The sequence below is a fragment of the Oreochromis niloticus genome, linkage group LG1 (assembly GCF_001858045.2).
Source record: "Oreochromis niloticus isolate F11D_XX linkage group LG1, O_niloticus_UMD_NMBU, whole genome shotgun sequence".
Lineage (NCBI taxonomy): Eukaryota > Metazoa > Chordata > Actinopteri > Cichliformes > Cichlidae > Oreochromis > Oreochromis niloticus.
Window position 1 is genome coordinate 12552582 of NC_031965.2, and position 17224 is coordinate 12569805.

The 17224-nt window shown below is 39.3% G+C and overlaps 2 protein-coding genes across 6 annotated transcripts; one reads left to right on the top strand and one right to left on the bottom strand.

Annotated features, from left to right (window-relative positions):
* Positions 1 to 1303: 1303 nt before the first annotated feature.
* Positions 1304 to 5915, bottom strand: bloc1s6 (biogenesis of lysosomal organelles complex-1, subunit 6, pallidin). The gene is made up of 6 exons (XM_003456758.4): positions 5780 to 5915; positions 5482 to 5580; positions 3742 to 3901; positions 2929 to 3016; positions 2764 to 2850; positions 1304 to 2660 (listed from the first exon to the last, which is right to left on the bottom strand). Exons 2-6 carry the CDS (start codon positions 5543 to 5545, stop codon positions 2541 to 2543), a joined length of 519 nt encoding a protein of 172 aa, XP_003456806.1. The 5' UTR covers positions 5546 to 5580; positions 5780 to 5915; the 3' UTR covers positions 1304 to 2540.
* On the top strand, positions 3089 to 15283 carry slc30a4 (solute carrier family 30 member 4). 5 transcript variants are annotated; one of them, XM_025904293.1, is made up of 8 exons: positions 3089 to 3622; positions 6421 to 6930; positions 7564 to 7710; positions 9634 to 9787; positions 10011 to 10236; positions 10611 to 10716; positions 10832 to 10966; positions 14257 to 15283. In XM_025904293.1, the coding sequence occupies exons 2-8, from the start codon at positions 6537 to 6539 to the stop codon at positions 14409 to 14411; spliced, it is 1317 nt and encodes a 438-aa protein (XP_025760078.1). In that variant the 5' UTR covers positions 3089 to 3622; positions 6421 to 6536; the 3' UTR covers positions 14412 to 15283. The 5 variants fall into 5 exon arrangements, with proteins under 5 accessions (XP_025760078.1, XP_003456825.1, XP_005461632.1 ...); XM_003456777.5 differs by lacking the exon at positions 3089 to 3622 and adding an exon at positions 5524 to 5660 and having other exon boundaries at positions 14257 to 15259; XM_005461575.3 differs by lacking the exon at positions 3089 to 3622 and adding an exon at positions 5847 to 5983 and having other exon boundaries at positions 14257 to 15259.
* The last annotated feature ends 1941 nt before the right edge of the window (positions 15284 to 17224 follow it).

The following is a 17224-nucleotide window of genomic DNA, read 5'->3' on the forward strand; positions in this document are numbered from 1 at the left end:
TTTATGGATATAAGAAGCTGGGAAAATTGCACAATACACTTACCAGACACTTTATCAGGTACACATGAACAACCACTCATTAGTGCAAATATCTAATCAGCCAATCACATGGCAACTCAATGTATTTAGCTGTACAGATACTGTTAAGATGACAAAGTTGATTAAGTTCAAACTGAGCATCAGAATTCGGAAGAAAGGTGATTTAAGTGACTTTGAATGTGGTGTGGTTGTGGGTGCTGGACAGGGTGATCTGTATTTCAGAAACTGGCGATATTCTCTGATTTTCCCACACAACCATCTCTAGGGTTTACAGGGAAGGCTCAGAAAAGGAAAGTATTCAGTGAGCGGCAGTTCTCTGGGTGAAAATGTCTTGATTGCAGAGTGGAGAGGATAATGGCCAGACTGCTTTGAGCGAATAGGAAGGCAAAGGTAATTCATTACAACAAAGTATGGAGAAGAGCATCTCTGAATGGACAGACCGAAGCAGATGGGCAGCAGCAGCAGAAGATCACACCAGGAAAACATTGCCTGGTCCATTGAGACTGCATTTCTGCTGCAACCATCAGTAAGGTCAGAGGCGACGTAAACAACATGAAAGCATGGATCTATCCTGCTTTGTCCCTGGATGATTGAGCATGCATCAAGATATCCAGCTGTGTGTTAACAGCCTACCAATCTTCGTAAGACTGCCTCCAGCAGCATAACGCACCATGTCACATAACTCAGATCATCTCAGACTGCTTTCTCGAACATGACGATGAGTTCACTGTACTCAGATGGCCTCCACAGTCACCAGATCTCAGTCCAATAGAGCAGCTTTGGGATGTAGTGGAATGTGAGATTCACATCATGAATGTGTACCTGACAAATATGCGTGATCCCATCAAAACCAAAATTTCTGAGGAACGTTTCCAGCACCTTCTTGAATCTGTGCCATGAAGAATTAAATGACAAAAGGGTGTATCTAATAAAGTGGCCGGTGAGTGTATCTATGCAGCCCAAAATGTAACCTGCCCAGATATTTACCAGAAAGAAATATTCTTAAGATTAAAAACCTATAAGCAGAAGATCCTACTTTGTTCTAATCCAAAAAACTGAGTTTGCATATGCGTACTTTTTTAAACTTCAGTACAGTTTCAAACCATCTCCCAGCATCAGGAGGATGACCCACAGTGCCCCACACAAACACGCTCTTTGCACCACTTTTAGTTTGCTTTGACCTGCTCACCCTAAATTTTTCCACACATAGACAGCTGAGATGTAAAGAATACAGAATACAAAAGAACACAGCAATAAGACAGTATACTATAAACCAGTCTGTTTTTTTATTAATAGTACAAATACTGAGGTTTCAGGAACAACTAGTGCATAGAAGCCTCTCGAAAGGTCTGCTAAACAAATTTACAGACGCTGATTATTGTGATGGCAAAGTTTGATACATTTTTATTCATCCACCATCATAAATTAGCTATACATCATCTGAACGGCAGAAATACAGTCAGTCAAATTTAGTGCAGACCTATGTGACTTTAAACAGCATGTCTTGTTTTATAACATTCAACACTAAGAGGGTCCAGGAACAACATATTAATACTTCAACAAATGACACCAAGCGCACTGATTATCCCAGGCTGTGGTCTGATGGCTACGTGAGTATCTAAGTCATTTTCAACAATTCTGTTTGAAGAAGTGCACAAATTGGTGTGCCATCAGACACTGATAGTGGGAAGTACCAGCATTTGATGATTTAGTTAATGTCTTTGGTTTGTGGTCTTCTTGGCAATGTAATCTGGGGTCAATCAAACCAGAGGTTTTGCAAGTTTTAGTCCATGTACTTAGAACTACTTAATAAGAGAAACATTTTCCAAAGCATCTTTCGGTTTCAAGATGGTTAAACAGACTTTTTCTTTACGTTTTTTTCCACTTCTTTCAATGACAACCGTTTCAGATTATTCAAATAGAAAAATGACATCTTGTTCCAATTTTGCTTCCTTATGAAATGGATCTAAAGATGGTGAGTGCTGCCATAGAAATGAAGAAACAAGGTGCCAGAGAGTTGCAACTCCAAAACTCAAGCAAGTTCCAGTTATTGTTACCAAAAACGTCTTTGAAGCCAATCTCAGCGTATAACGACTGCAGAAACAGCCATTAAGATAACAGGTGGTAAACTCTGTCTGTACCACACAAACCTGCCTGCAACAGGAATAACATACGTTTAAAACAATCATGCTTCAAACCAATCAATATTTCAAAGAAAATTTATATCAGTGAGCTCTGCATTAACATTTAACAATAATTTAAAGTAGAATTTGATATTAACTGTCATGGATTACATGTATCAAGCATGTTTCAAGTTGATGTTCATATAATATTTCTCCATTTCATTTGATCTTATAATTTTAAACTTGTGCACTTTGGAAAATGGCTAGCAGTAACGTGCTGTATAATGAATAAGAAATGTAATAAATAGACTAAAACATGCAAACCCCCGCCCCCCTCCCCAGTATTGTCTTTTAATACAGCAGACGCACTTGGGGATCCTACGTTCTTTTAGCAGGTTTGGCGATGAGCTGCCTTTCTCTCTCCAGTTCCTTCTCCCGTTGCTGCTCCTTCTCCAACGCCTCCTTCTGCTTTTGTTGCTGCAGCTTCAAAGCTCTTTTCTGAGAGGACACAACATGCAGGGCTTTGATTAATTTGCCTCCATTCAGTATTTTGCCCTCATCTTAAGAGCACGGCCTCCAGTGCCGTCTAAGATAATAGTACCTTTAGTTTAGTTGTCTTTTCATGGAGCATAATCATCTCTTTCCTTATGTTCACCAGTTTATTGTGGTACATCTTCGCCTCTGTAAACTAAGGAGAAAGGCCTTGCTTACAAATCCCTTCTGTAGGCTGATATAGAGTGCACAAATGAATTCAGTTCACACATACCAGGGAATTGAGGTCCAATAAGGCATTACATTCTCTGAACTTTGTGACTTCTTGGTCCAGTGTGTCCAACAGCACAAGCTGATTTTGTCTGAAAAACAAGAAAATAAAGTGATCATATAGATGAAAAACATCCCATTTAAAAGTGTCCACAAGCTTGTGTTTGTTTTTCATGACACATGATCTCACTGCCAGCATCAGAGGAACTGGTCAAACCAACTGTGCTGTGTTTACTGTAGGTTAGTGTCTGTGTGTTTTAGGGAGTTGTCTGTGCAAAAGGCAACTGGAAATGACAAAAGCCAGATTCTCCAAGCAGCTTTTTAGTCCAGGTTCATTGAGTGCTTCTTATTAATGCAAATAGTTCAGTGATTCCTGACAAGCAAAAACCTCTTGGACATTATTCAGATCCACCAATGTGCGCATTTACCTGACTGGACTCAGAACAATTGCAAGAGCAAGGGCAATCTCATCCCTGATTGCAACCTTTGGCACAGACTTGCCCTGACATGTCATTTGATTACCAGATCCTGATCTGGAATGCTCTTCTGTATTTACAGTTCCCCCACTGAAGCAGGCTGGACAAGAACATGCCGAAAACTGGTGAAACTGCAGTAAACGGAGCGAAACGGAGGGAAACTTGCTGCTGACTGAAGCTACTTTCTGCTTCTCTCTTATTCACAAGGGTTTGCCAAAGCAGGTACCTCTGAATGCTTGATTTGGTAATTGATTATTATTTTTTTAGGCAAATGTGTGAACCCTAACATGATGTCAAGCCCAAGAGTGCGTCCTGAAACAATGACACACGTGAATACTCACGTGAGCTCCTGGAGGGCTCTCTTAGAGTTCTGCAGATCTGGTAGGTAGTGAGTGAGGAATCCCTCTGTGAGTTTGTCCACTGCTTTGTTATCCACATACACGTTTTCCACCAGGGCTGAGCCATCCAGATGCAATGATTCTTGCTGGACCGACTGTAGATCTGTGAAATATTTATGAAAGAAAAACAATGTGTGAAGTGCAGAGCTAAAATTATATCAATACATTAGCTAAGTATTTTCCCCTTTGTTTTTTATCTGATAATGTCACAAAGACCATAAGTCAAGCTTAGCGTGATATCCGTTAAATGTAACGGGCTACCTTTTACGTCTTTTATTCTAATTACTGAGATGTTAGCTTTCTTTGTTGTGAGTGTGACCTGGATTAGCTGATGTTTAAATGTCATAAATACAAGCTGAAAGTTTTGCTGTAGACAGTGGAAAATCATTTCCTCATTCTATAAACATGTGCATTTCAGCTAATTGCTGGACCATCAACAGGGTTTAGTTGTGTGCAGCAGTGACAGTTTAATTTAATTATCAAAATTGTATGTATGTATGTATGTATGTATGTATGTATGTATGTATGTATGTATGTATGTTCTTTACTCTTTGAACCTCAAGACCAGACCAGAAGTGCCCAATTGATTTCCCCAAGGTGCCACACGAGAAACCATGAATGCTGTGGACGGCCGTACCAACAAGCTTCTAAAGACATAAAGTTACCATTAAGCAGAATGGAGTTCAGCTTTTTGGTGTGGCCCTAATATAAGCTAAATGAAATTCACCTGAAAAATCACATCATCCATACTTCACTTTGATTTTATGGATAATATGAATAACAGGTTTTCACAACTGTCCCGTTAAAGCCTCCATTATTCTATTTTTGTTTTAAAAAATGTTTTTAAAATGGCATTAGAAAGGTTAGATTAGAAAGGTGTTTGAACTACAGTTGCAGAGCTGGTTGTGTAGGGGTTACATTAAAATTTACTGTGAAGAACCACACACTTTGCCTAATGTGAGAGAACTGCGTTAGTCTGTTTTTAGGCACTTATGTGTTTTCAGTTAAGGTGAATATATTACACATACTAAGTTTTGGTCCTAACTGCAGCTGAATTGTAATTGAAGTCTAATTACAGTGCCTCTAGTATGACATGTGCATTGCAGAACAGAACCAAAGACATTCTTCTTTTAGGACAAATATTACCCTCTCATATATATATATATATATATATATATATATATATATATATATATATAATTTCTAAAGTCTGTCAGTCCTTTAAAACCATAAATATATGCAGTCAAACCTCTGGGGCAACAACCCCCACATTCCACATTGTGCTCTTGGTGCAATACGTGTATGAAAATTCCCAAGGAGAGGTGCAGACGGACAGAGTTTTCCCCATTTGTTGACAGTTTCTGTTTTGGTGGAGTGGCTTTGTGAAACTTCTCACATTTCTATAACACTGCTGAGGTCGTGTGAATGTATTTGTCATACTGTGTGGATCTATAGTTGTGACCTATATAAACCGTGACTACGTTATGCGTAAAAAAATGCAGAAATACTGGTAACTCCACAAACCTTTCTTTCAGCTGTAGATAAAAACCATTTACAACTACTTGAGGATGTCTGAGCTGCCATGTCAGGGCTTGCAGTTAAAGCCAACCGCAAATTCAAGTGTAGGCAGCAGAGGTTTAAACACACACACACACACACACACAGACACAAACACACACACACCTTCACTGTGAGGAAGTTCACTTTGGGACGAAGGTCCTTCATCTTCCATTCCTTCTACCTCCATATGCAACGATTCTACTGACCCAGTGCTTTTTTACCCTACAAAGAGGCACAGAAAAGGCAGAAAGTCGGGTTTTACTGTTTTATCTAGAGGCAAATATCAGCTGATCGAGCATCAGGTATGTAAACGTTGTGAAGAACTAGCTAGCTTGCTCAGCTGCTCCATAATGAGCACAGCGTGACCCACGAGAGGCAGAGCAGCGGCTCGGCAGTCTGTAAACATCAGTCAGCAGCTTACCTGGTTTAATCGGCATGGATCAGTAACTGTAGCCGTGATTAGTACGGCTATGTTTGCAACAAAAAAGAAGAAAACAGAGCGGAAATATTTTGGATTTGTCACTTCGTCTTAAAAGAAAAAAAACGTCATGTGATCTGTGTAATCACGTGACTGTGCCTGTGAAACCAAACTTGCTGCTGGGAACGTGACAACAGCAGTACAGAGGTAGTTCCCTTCCTCGACTCTGGTGGTTCAACCACTTTTAACATGACTGTTTTTAACGTGGGAACGAAATAAGTTTGAACAGTCTGAGGGAACAGTTAGTGGTAAGTCCCGCTCATGTTTCGTCACAGTCTTCCGCGCTGTGCTGACTGTGTGAGAGTCACAAGCCGACACACAGGGTAGCTAACATTTACTAGCTAGCTTGCTACTGTTTAGCCAATACTGTTTTTAGGGGGACTGTTGAACTCAAAGTTCATCGGCTCACGTGGAAAAGTAAGCGACTTGAGGTCGTATATTTGAAACGTAAGTTCAGCATTTTGTCAGTCGTGTAAATAGCTCTTTTGAAACCCCGCTGTAGAAATCGATGAGCTGTGCGGACGTGAATGGATGCTTTCTGTGTGTTTTTGATATCATTTTCGCTTCTTTTTGTTATCCTCCAGTTGCTGAGATGGAGTAGACGTACAATCCCACCGTCGAGCACCCGCTAGAAAAGCGTGAATGATTACCCCAGAGAACAGCAGCCTACAGAGAGAGCTCACCCTTATCGGTATCAAAGATGTCAGGTGGGAGCCTGTTCGGCAAGGTGCGGTCCGCCTTCAGGAGGGAGCGAAGCGACTGGGACCTGAGCGACACGGCACCTTTTGATTTTTCGGACGAGCTGGCGGACGATGAGGCGCCCAGATTCAACAAGCTGAAGGTCGTGGTGTCTGGAGAGATGTCGGACTATTCCGCCGGAGCTTCGTCCAACGGTTTGGCCGTGAACACGCTGGTGGCGGATGATGATGACTCCCTGCTGGACTCGTCTTCCAGCCTGGGCAGCCCGGGGCTAAACATGGATCCTTGTGACAACTGCACTAGAAAGCGGGAGGCCATCAAACACAGGAGGGTGATGAAGAGGCTTGGCATTGCAGCTTTGCTGTATTTTCTTTTTATGACGGGTGAAATTATAGGTAAGAGATGGACCTTTGTCACTGTGTGGTTAATCACAAGAAAAAACTTAATAACAGATCTATGAACGATATGAGCGGAATGAGATGTCAGTAGCAATAAAAGGCTTCCATGTAAGGCCAGCTTTCTTAAAACAAAAACACCATAAAGCATGAAGATTAGGAAAGTGTGAGCCAGTAGATTTCATTCACATGTCTCAAAGTTTCAGAGTCAGAAAAGTGGCAGCATTTGCTTCATTGGTGTTTGTCAGGATTGTCAGCTGTATGGCAGGATTGCAGGCAGCCTGATGATGACTGATTGTACATGTCAAACATTAATTTCAGGCATGGGTTAAAACCTGTCCTGTTTATTTCTTGATGCCAGCCATCTAATAGATTAGTGATTTTACCTAGCCCCGGTTAAAAAATGATTATTCCAGAAAGAAAAAAGATGGTAGAAAAACACAAAATACAAGTAATGTTTAATCAAGTTTTTATCTGCAGTTCTTGTTTTGAACCCACATGAACTGAACTGGACTGGTCTTGTCTTCTTTACGTGTCAGTTGTCTCTAGTAAAACAGTACTTTTTAATGGTGTATTAGTTACACACAAATTGTTTAAATATATTTTGTTATTTCTGTTATGTTTTGCTTTTAGGTGGTTATGTGTCCAACAGTTTAGCCATCATGACCGATGCATTGCACATCTTAGCCGATGTTGTGGGTATTCTGTTTTCTATGCTGGCCCTCTTTCTCACGACTAAGCCACCAACCAAGAGATTCACTTTTGGACTCCATCGGCTAGGTATGTTCTCATTTTTGTTATAATTCCAGGTCTGCCTGGCCAATGAACTCCCTGAACTTTTTCTGTTTTAAAGATTAATTTCTTACAATTTAAGCCCAAAGAGACGTGCTGACAGATTTCTTTCAGAACACTACAGAAGCATTGTAGAAAAACTGAGAAGTACTGTAGAAATTGCACCTTTTATTTCTTTATTAAGATATCTCAGGGATTAGATGTGTAGTTAAACTTCTTTACACTGGCGGAAAGGGGACTTTAACTGGTCCGGCCCACTTAAGATCAACTTGGGCAGTATGTGCCCCATGGTGTAAAATCAGTTTGACATCCCTGCCTTACAGCATTAGAGATGCATAATTGTAAAAGCTCTGCCAGAAACTGATAAATGTCATGTTGACTCTATGAATGTTATCTGTTATGAATGTTTATCCTTTTGTTATAAACCACTGTTTCTATTTTATGGCAGTAGAGTTAAAGTAAATATATAAATGTCTTCATTACAAAACTCTTGTTGAAGTTGTTGAAGTGCAATCATTCATGGAAATGGCAACTACGTGAACTAAAAGACGTATTGTTTTCTAAGTTTTGGAGTCCTTACACAGCGGTTAGTGTGGTCACTCTGTTTGGATCTAAAGGGGGCCCCCGAATCCTAGATTAAGTTTCTCTATTTGTTTGTATTGACTGCCTTTTTCTTCTTCTCTAGCTGAAACTGTGTTAGACCTTTGAAGTATAATATCAGCTACGGGAGGCAATGTCTCTGAAAATAGTTTGATATTAGAGTGTTTTAGTTTATATTCAGCTAATGCTTTGTTTCCTCAGCTAATATTATTCCAGGAGAAGTGTTGTAAAGTTGCAGTCCATCATAATTTTTATTATCAGTTTATCTTAGAGTTATTTAGTTTACTAGGCAAGGCCTAGTTAACACATTCAATTTGCTCTGTTTTGTTTGACCAAAAGTCAGAAACGCCAAAAGTTTATCCTAGCTGGTTCCATTTGTGAAATGTGGAAATCTATGGTTATTGGAAGACATCTCCGAGGAATCTCTATGATAATAAAAGACCCAGCAGGGAACCTGACTTACAGTTTTCTTTCTTTTTGTATTTAAATGTAATGTAAACCAGGATAGGTCTGTTTTTTCTTTTGTTTTTTTCTTTTTGCTTTCTTTACTACATTAATTAATTAATTAATACACACCTCTTTGACACATGATTGCTTTGGTCTGCTACATTTTATCAGTTCAACACTTATAACTATGACAGCACATTTTTAAAACCACAAATTTCTTCATTCTTCTAAGATTTATGTCTTAAACAGCATACTCACTGGCTCTGATAAGACATGGTGAAATAATACAAAGCAAGACATGAGCTTAAGGTGGACTAGAAATAAACTAAAACACAGGGTATTTTAGTTTATATCTAGTTTGTCAGTAGACAAATAGAAGGGTTTTTCCTACATAGAAGAAAAAACCCTCTCTGAGCCGGGAAAACCCCACATGGTGGTGTCCACTTAAATTAAAATTAAACTTAAGGTTTACACTGGACCCTGTGTTTGAGCCATAAATACAAATTATATTTGGTCAGGAACAGCATATAACTTGGAAAACAAATGTTAGATCAGGCGGTGAAGGTGCAGTAAACTTTGTTTAACTTGCAGTAAAAATTAAACCTGACAGGAAGAAAATGCTCCGCAGTGGGCAGTGGAGTGAATGAACTGAGTTATAGTAACTGAGTAAGATCATTTCTGCTTTTTGGGGGGTAGTGTCATAGAATTGCTATATCATGATAGTGTCTTATTCTAAGTTCCCTGATAATACTTATTAACATTGAATAGAAATGCTAGATTAGATTGGATGGTCTAAAAAAAAAAAAAAGCCTTGATTTCCTAGACTGGTAGATAAAGATAAACTGGTTGTTTCTTCCTTTCTAGAGGTGGTAGCAGCAGTCCTCAGTGTGCTGCTCATCTATATACTGACTGCCATACTGCTCTATGAGGCAGTTCAGAGGACAGTAAAACAGGACTTCAGCATAGACGGCGATGCCATGCTCATCACTGCAGCTGTGGGGGTGGCTGTTAACATTATGTAAGTAACATTTGTTTCTATAGCAAAAACTTTAGAATAATTTTAGACTACCAGTAAAAGCGGAAGGCCTCAGTACTGTCTAACTGTGCGTCAAGCTGATCTTCAGTGTGTAATGTTTAACCACAGCTTGTGACTGCAAGTCTTTAAACCCCTGGTGGCAAAATGTACCATATGCAATGTAAATGACTCAATTACTTCTTGTTTGCTTCCCTGGCCATTACAGAATGGGCTTCTTGTTAAACCAAGGTGGTCACCTGCACTCACATAGCCACGGCCATGGCCACAGCCACGGTCCGTCTCCCGCCTCTGCTGGTGCTTCAAGTTCACAGTCGGCTCAGCAGCAGAAGCCACATGGCAGCCTCGCCGTAAGAGCTGCATTCATCCATGCTTTGGGCGATCTCCTCCAGAGTGTCGGAGTGCTCATAGCTGCTTACATTGTCCGGTTCAAGGTTTGTGTTTGTTTGTTTGCTTTTTTTAGCAGCTTATATTTATTTTTAATACTGCAGGTGTATTTGCTTTGCATAAATATCAGTTGAGAGGCACTTAATATAATTGATATCTTGAATGTTGTTCCACAGTATAAAGTGAAAAGGTTTTGTTTTATTATCTTACTCCGTGAGAATGTAAAAGAAGTGTTGATGTGTAAAATGGAAATGTAATTGAAGTTGTTAAACATGGGAATTTTGCCTTTTGGAAGTAGTAGTTATGGAGCTTTACAACAATGTAGGTCTAATGTATGATGAAGTGTATTTAATAAAATTTAAAAAAAAAAAGATTAATTGAGAAGATTCAGGAGGTTTGATGTAGCTTTCTGATTTCACAGCCGGAGTTAAAGTTGGCAGACCCCATCTGCACGTACATCTTCTCCATTCTGGTTCTTTTTACCACGTTACGCATCTTACGAGACACAGGAGTCATTGTGTTGGAGGGTAAGTCCCATCTCCTGTTGCATAATCCTGTCAGGGGATTCTGTTTAATTTAAACAGTACAGAGCAGGATGGACACACTAATTTGTTTGCTGACGTTTTTATCTTGCTGTGTCAGGTGTTCCCAGGCACCTGGACACTCAGCGAATCAGAGAGGACCTCCTTAAGCTGGAAGATGTCCAATCAGTCGATGAGCTGAACGTCTGGGCGTTGACGGCAGACAAGACTGCAGCACTGGTGCATCTCCAGCTGAGTGAGTGGCTGCAATAAGAAATGTGTAATGTGATTAAAAATAAAAACCACAATTTCATGACAGTGCAGAGCAGGTGATTTTTCATCTGGCTAAAGCTTTTGGGGGGATTTCAGTATGCAGGAAAAACCCTGTTCAATTTGGAATTGGCAAAACATGTTCTTGAATGTTACCTAGAAACTACTGAAACACTGGAAAACAGAACTTCTATTCACATAAAAAACAATTGTCATTGTTAAGAGACAAATAATGAGCACATTTTCTTTAGTCGTGTACAACTATTCTTGATTTACAATGGATGTAATACACTCACTGGCCAGTTCATTAGGTACACTTTGCCAGTACCAAATTGGATTTAATTTTTCCTTCAGGACAAGAGCAGAACAATTATTAATAACAAGAATTATTCAGTGAGCTTATATAATGATAACCATGTTGTCAGAATTGACAAAAAAAAGTAAAATTTACATTTGGAATACCTTTAAGTCTAGTTTAAATATATTTTAAAAATCTGTTGGCAGTGACTTCTGCTTTTTTAAAGTATTCTACTTTGTGCAAGATTGAGCCAAGTTAGTGAAGTCATTAACTTTCTGCTGAGGAAGCATGTCAGGGCTGTGGTTTAGCAAGCTTCTCTTATTTGTGTCATTTCCTGTACTGATTTGTCCGTGGTTTAAATGTCAGAAGCGAAGGGTCTGTGTAGAGTCTTTGTCCGTCTGTATCACAGCCTTCTCTGGAATGTCTTTGTTTTCAGACTTGTTTGTTTTCATAATTCGGGCTCCATCGAACTTCACAGCAGGGAAGTTTGGGAAAAGTGCTGATAATGGTTGCTGTGAAATGTAGCGTGCTAGAGTATGTTTGAAAAGTTTGGGCCACACAAATGTTTTTGTCCCACCGTTTTAAGCTCCTTTACAAAAGTAAAGTGCCAGTTCTTCATTTTTCTTTCACCCATATTTATTTATCATTTTTAGACAACTATAGACTGTTCTTAATTCAAGCTTTTGCTTTAAAAATGAGAAAAAAGTGTTTATAAAGCCACTGTAACAGAGTAGTGTATAAAACTGGCTTTCACTATTTACTTTTGACCCACTTAACTGTATTGAAATGTGGCACACAGAACAGTTCACTCATGCGCTAAGCTGCAGATTGTACACAAGAGGGAGCTGTTTAGTCATCGTTGGAGCATGAACTTTCACTTCCTACAGAAAAGTCAGTTCAACAATAGTTGCAGATATCAGTCTAAAATTAAATATGATAAAAATTTGATTTCTTGATGTCTTTAGCAATGACCAGAATGCCAAACTCACAATGGCCACGTCCACTTTAAGATATAAACTTTATGTATTCCGAAGCTTGGACATGCCTGTGGTAAAGCAGCCAAAAATTAAATCATAACAAACATACAACAAATATCTTAAATGGTTATGCAACTCAGTACAATAGTATAAAGATCGACTTTCAGCTGCTCCCTTTGACCTTTAGGAAAGGGTCACAATAGTGGGTAGTTCTGCATGTTTGATTTGGCAGAGGTTTTACACCATCCTGACACAATCCCAGAGGGATTCGAGTCTCCTCTTGGGATCTTTGGCTTCTTATGCAAATATGTAAAGCACTACAATAGAATACAATGTGTAAAATATGTCAGATTTAACAAAGTAAAAACAGAATACAGTTCAGTGCAGTAAAGCAGTTTAGTGTCTGTGTGTGTTGTAGTGTTGTAACGGTGCAGGTTGGAAATCTTTTTACCTGACTAGGTCAGATTCGAAAGACAGACACCCTCTCTACTTTTAAGATTAGGCTTGAAACTTTCTTTTCTTTCTTTCCTTTTTTCTTTTGTTTTTTTTAATTTAATATAAAGTTCATAGTTGGAGCTGGATCAGGTGACCATGAACCCTCCATTAACTAATGAAGTGTTAAGAGTCACGGTTCTTCAATAGCTGCAGGCTTCTGGGGGTATTTCTTCTTCACTCACCTCTTTTCACTCTGTGTGAGAAAAGAAGGGAGTGACACCACTCCACTTTCAGTCATTCATTATTATTAATCTCTCACTCTCCTCCACAGTGTGTCATCTAACAGTTCCTAGCAGATGGCTGCCCCTGCCTGAGCCTGGTTTTGTCAGAGGTTTCTTCCTGTTAAAAGGGAGTTTTTCCTCCCCACTTTCATCAAGTGGTTGCTCATAGGGAGTTGTCTGATTTTGGGGGATTTCTCTGTATTGTTGTAGGTTCTGAATTAAACTGAATTAAATCACCATAGCACATAACACGGTCAGGAGCAGATTGTGTTCAGAGTTTCAGGTTAAAATCACCTGGAAGTAAACTGAAACTGGAAGTGCCACATTTTCACTGATTCTTTTATTCACGGTATCCTGTTCAAAATGGATTCTCTGCTGCAGGAATACATATAGATGCATCTTGTAGAGCTCAACACAGCCAAAATGTGACCCAGCTGTGGCAGCACAAACACTGCATCACATTGTCACTGTAATTTACATTAACTTCGATGATGGCTCTTTTATTTTTTTCCTCTGCTGTTGGAATTGCAGCTACTGCAGCACACATTAGAAAACTGATCTGTTACAGTTTTAGGTTATTCATCGCCAAAAATCAGTCAAATTAATTTCACTTTGATATGGCGACATACCAAATCGAGTTCTCTTCTTTATTAGGCTATGGGATAGTGTCAGAGCTGAATGCACTGAGTAACCATTAACTTAGTAACTTTTGTAAAGTGTATGCAGTTTAAAGAGAGCACACTAGAGTAACTATACTATTACATTTATTCTTCTGCATGTGTTTGTGAGCAGATCAATTTAGCATGATGTAAGCATGCCCAGAGCCAGAAGCAGAAAGCTTGGATTAACAAAGAAAGCTGCTAACTGCTCTTGTCATACCCCTCACCTCTGACTGAGGTTTTTAAGTTTGTCAATCCAGCTAATGCAACGAAAGCCTGGTCATACTGCTCAGACAGATGTGTTGCAATGTCTAGACTTACTGCGAGATTTCCTGCATTTATCCTCACGGCGGCACAGCTGAATGAATCTGAGAGAGAAAATACTCCACCTCCTGTCCAGTAAGTGGTACAGACGGTGGATAGGATTATCCGTGATGCATAATTTCTCCACCAAAGTTTAAACGGTGTCCAGTGTGCAGCCAATCACAGAGCCAGCCTTCTTCATCAGTTTATCCAGTCTGTTGGCGTCACCAGCTCTAAATATCACAAGCTGTTTGTTGTTAGTTGCAAGTTGTTGTTGTTTGTATGTATATATAATATGTTTAAATGTCTCTTTGTGTGCACAGCGCCCTCCAGTGCTAACAACTGGGAGGAGGTCCAGGCAAAGGCGCGTCACATGCTGCTTCACACCTACGGCCTCACCAGGTGCACAGTGCAGATCCAGACACACAGGCAGAGGGTGGCACGCAGTTGCACAAACTGCCAGGAGGCTAGCGCCTAAAGAGAGAGGTCAGCAGTTCATCACACAGTGTCGGATGGCAGAGAACGCAATATATAGAGAGCCCTGAATGTAACAGTGCTGCTGCAGCTCAGTGCCACAGCAGGATCCACAGCACACTGATGTAACTGGAAAAAGAGAGGTGCCAAAGGACAGTCAGAGGAATAACAACAGATCTAATTAAGAGAGATCTACAGCCTCTGGGGGCCTCACGTCTTCATGCTTGCAAAGCTTTTGAAGTGGGAGTTGAATGTTTTACCTGAGTCAGATGACAAAAACTTGCCCTTAATTCACCATCAAAGCCTCTTCTAAACCATGTAACCTTTTTTTTTTCTTTTATAGATTGGTTTGTCACCACTGATGTTTTGTTATCAGATGTAAATTTTACCTTTTGTTAGAACTGCACATTATGATTTTTATTACTGTACAAAGCATGTCAGCTGACATACCTCATGTCTAACAAGATATTTGGTCAGAGTGAGGCACTGTACTCTTTACAAGTGGAAGAAGTGAGCAAAAACTGCACCACTGCATCCCTTTAGGAGACAGTATAGCTCATTACATGCTTTGGAGCTTTCATGTTATTTAGCTGATGTCTGTAAAAAGGCAGACTTTAAGAGAATAAATAACCTTAGAAATTCTTAAATTGCTAAAATGACCATCACTTAAAGTTAATTGGCATTTTTTGATACTGACATTTTATTGTAACTCTCAATTGTGATGGAAAGGCAACTGACAATCAAATCATGACTTTAACTAAGGGGACGTGCTAAAACGGATAGCTTCAGCATGGTATCATCCACATATACTCCACTTTCTTTTCCATATCATAAACTGACAGTATTTTAACACACACAGGTGTGGGTGTAGTTCCAGTATTTCAGAGTTGCGTTGTTTTGATGGAGGAGGTTGCAATTTGCAAGTTATGATCTTTAAAATGTTCTTCCTTTCACTTGTTAAGAGGCTGTGGGGGGGTTGTGTGTAAACCTTTCCACATCTCTGATATTAATCACCAAGGAAATTCAGGAACAGTATTACTGTTTTTGTTTGTAATAAAATGTTTTAATTTTTTTGTGTTTCTGTCATGTTTTTCTTGACAAACTGAGGTCACGAGGCAGCATGGTAATCCCTGAATAGTTAGAATAGTTATCTCTTTTCTGGCAGTAATTGTGAAATTGCAATATTTTATTCTGAATGATATTACTCATACTAAAAAAAGAGAGAACTGCAATTATTAATGGAAATTTAAGAAGCCTGAATATAGAAGTTGCAAATTTTTGTTAGAAACATTGTAGCTCAATACAGACCTCATTTAAGTGTGTACAGTGACTTCATTAATCATGAAGTCACTGTCACATCTATTCAACTGCTGGTTACTGTTACTATCTAATCAGCCAATCACATATCAGCAACTCTGGGAACGTAGCCATGGTCAAGACCATGGGTGTCAAACACAAGGCCCAGGTAGCAAGAATCGGCCCACTGTACAGCTTTGTAAAATGTGACTGAGAGGATTGATTTTGGACTTTGAACTGAACTCTAACCTGTTGCCATTCATACTACACGAAAGTAATTAAGTTATAAACAATAACAATTAAAATATAGAAACGTACCTGTTTTTTCACAACTCTAAATCTTTAGATTTAGTTAAAAGAAAAACAAAAACATGACAGTTTTTATTGAAATTGGAATGGAAGTGCTTTGTTATTGGAGGAGAATAGCCAGATTGTTCCAAAATAACAGGAAGGCGACAGCAAACCAAATAACTACTGCTTAAAACCAAGGCATGTACTTGTAAAAACTTGCATCTTTATAGCACTTTTCTAGTATTTGTGACCAATCACAGCCCTTAAGTGTAGATGTCACATTTAACCATGCATTTGTACAGCACGGTTCATCAAAACGTCATCAGTCTCACATCCACGACCACTTTAGAATCACCAGTTAAGAGGGAACACCTGCTGGCACGAGGATAACATGCAAATTTCACACAGGCTCACCAAAATTGGACAACAGAAGACCAAATAAATGTTTTGGTCTGATGAGATTTCTGCTGAGACAGCTGGATGCCAGGGTCAGAATTAGGCATAAATTACATATAACATTCATGCTGCCTTGTATTCATCATTCAGGCTGCTGCTGGTGGTGTGGGAGATATTTTTCTGGTACACTTTGGACCATTTAAGCACCACAGCTTACCTCAGACTTTTTGTTATCAATCTGTTTATGACTACAGCGTGCCCTTCTTCTGTTGGCTGCTTCCACCATGCTCAAGTCATCTCTAGTTGGTTTCTTGATCATAGCAATGGCTTCACAAGCACCAGATCTCAAGCCAATAGAGTGCCTGTGGGATGTGGTGGAACAGGAGGTTCTTATCATGGATGTGTGATGTCACTATGTACCAAACTCACTGAGGAATGATTCAAGCACCTTGTTGAAACTATGCCATGAAGAATTAAGGCTAGTCTGAAGGTGAAAGGAAAGTTAATTCCAGATGATGTGCCAAAAAGGTGATTTGAGAATTGAAATGGTAATAAATGACTCACTGGCCTAAAATCTGTCAAAAAACAATATGCCAAACATATCTCTCATGATAATATTAAGTAATTTTGAACCAGAAAGAACATTCCTATCATAGGTAGAAGCTACGATCAGTTTCTGACAAAGTGACTCTTTCATTTTATTTATTTATCCAGGTAAAAAGTGTCATTGACATCAAAAATGTCTTTTTCAAGAGAGATCTGGCCAAGAGGGCAGAATATATAACACATATAACATCAAAAAGTTTTATAAACATAACTTAAGTGATTGATAAT

Coding starts and splice junctions, on each gene's coding strand:
- slc30a4 (XM_025904293.1), top strand. CDS start 6,537: ATGTCAGGTGGGAGCCTGTTCGGCAAGGTGCGGTCCGCCTTCAGGAGG. Junction 10,237..10,610: donor CTTACATTGTCCGGTTCAAG/GTTTGTGTTTGT, acceptor CTGATTTCACAG/CCGGAGTTAAAGTTGGCAGA. Junction 10,967..14,256: donor ACTGGTGCATCTCCAGCTGA/GTGAGTGGCTGC, acceptor TTGTGTGCACAG/CGCCCTCCAGTGCTAACAAC.
- bloc1s6 (XM_003456758.4), bottom strand. CDS start 5,545: ATGGAGGTAGAAGGAATGGAAGATGAAGGACCTTCGTCCCAAAGTGAA. Junction 3,017..3,741: donor AGAGCCCTCCAGGAGCTCAC/GTGAGTATTCAC, acceptor CTTGTTTTTCAG/ACAAAATCAGCTTGTGCTGT. Junction 2,661..2,763: donor AAAAGACAACTAAACTAAAG/GTACTATTATCT, acceptor GTGTCCTCTCAG/AAAAGAGCTTTGAAGCTGCA.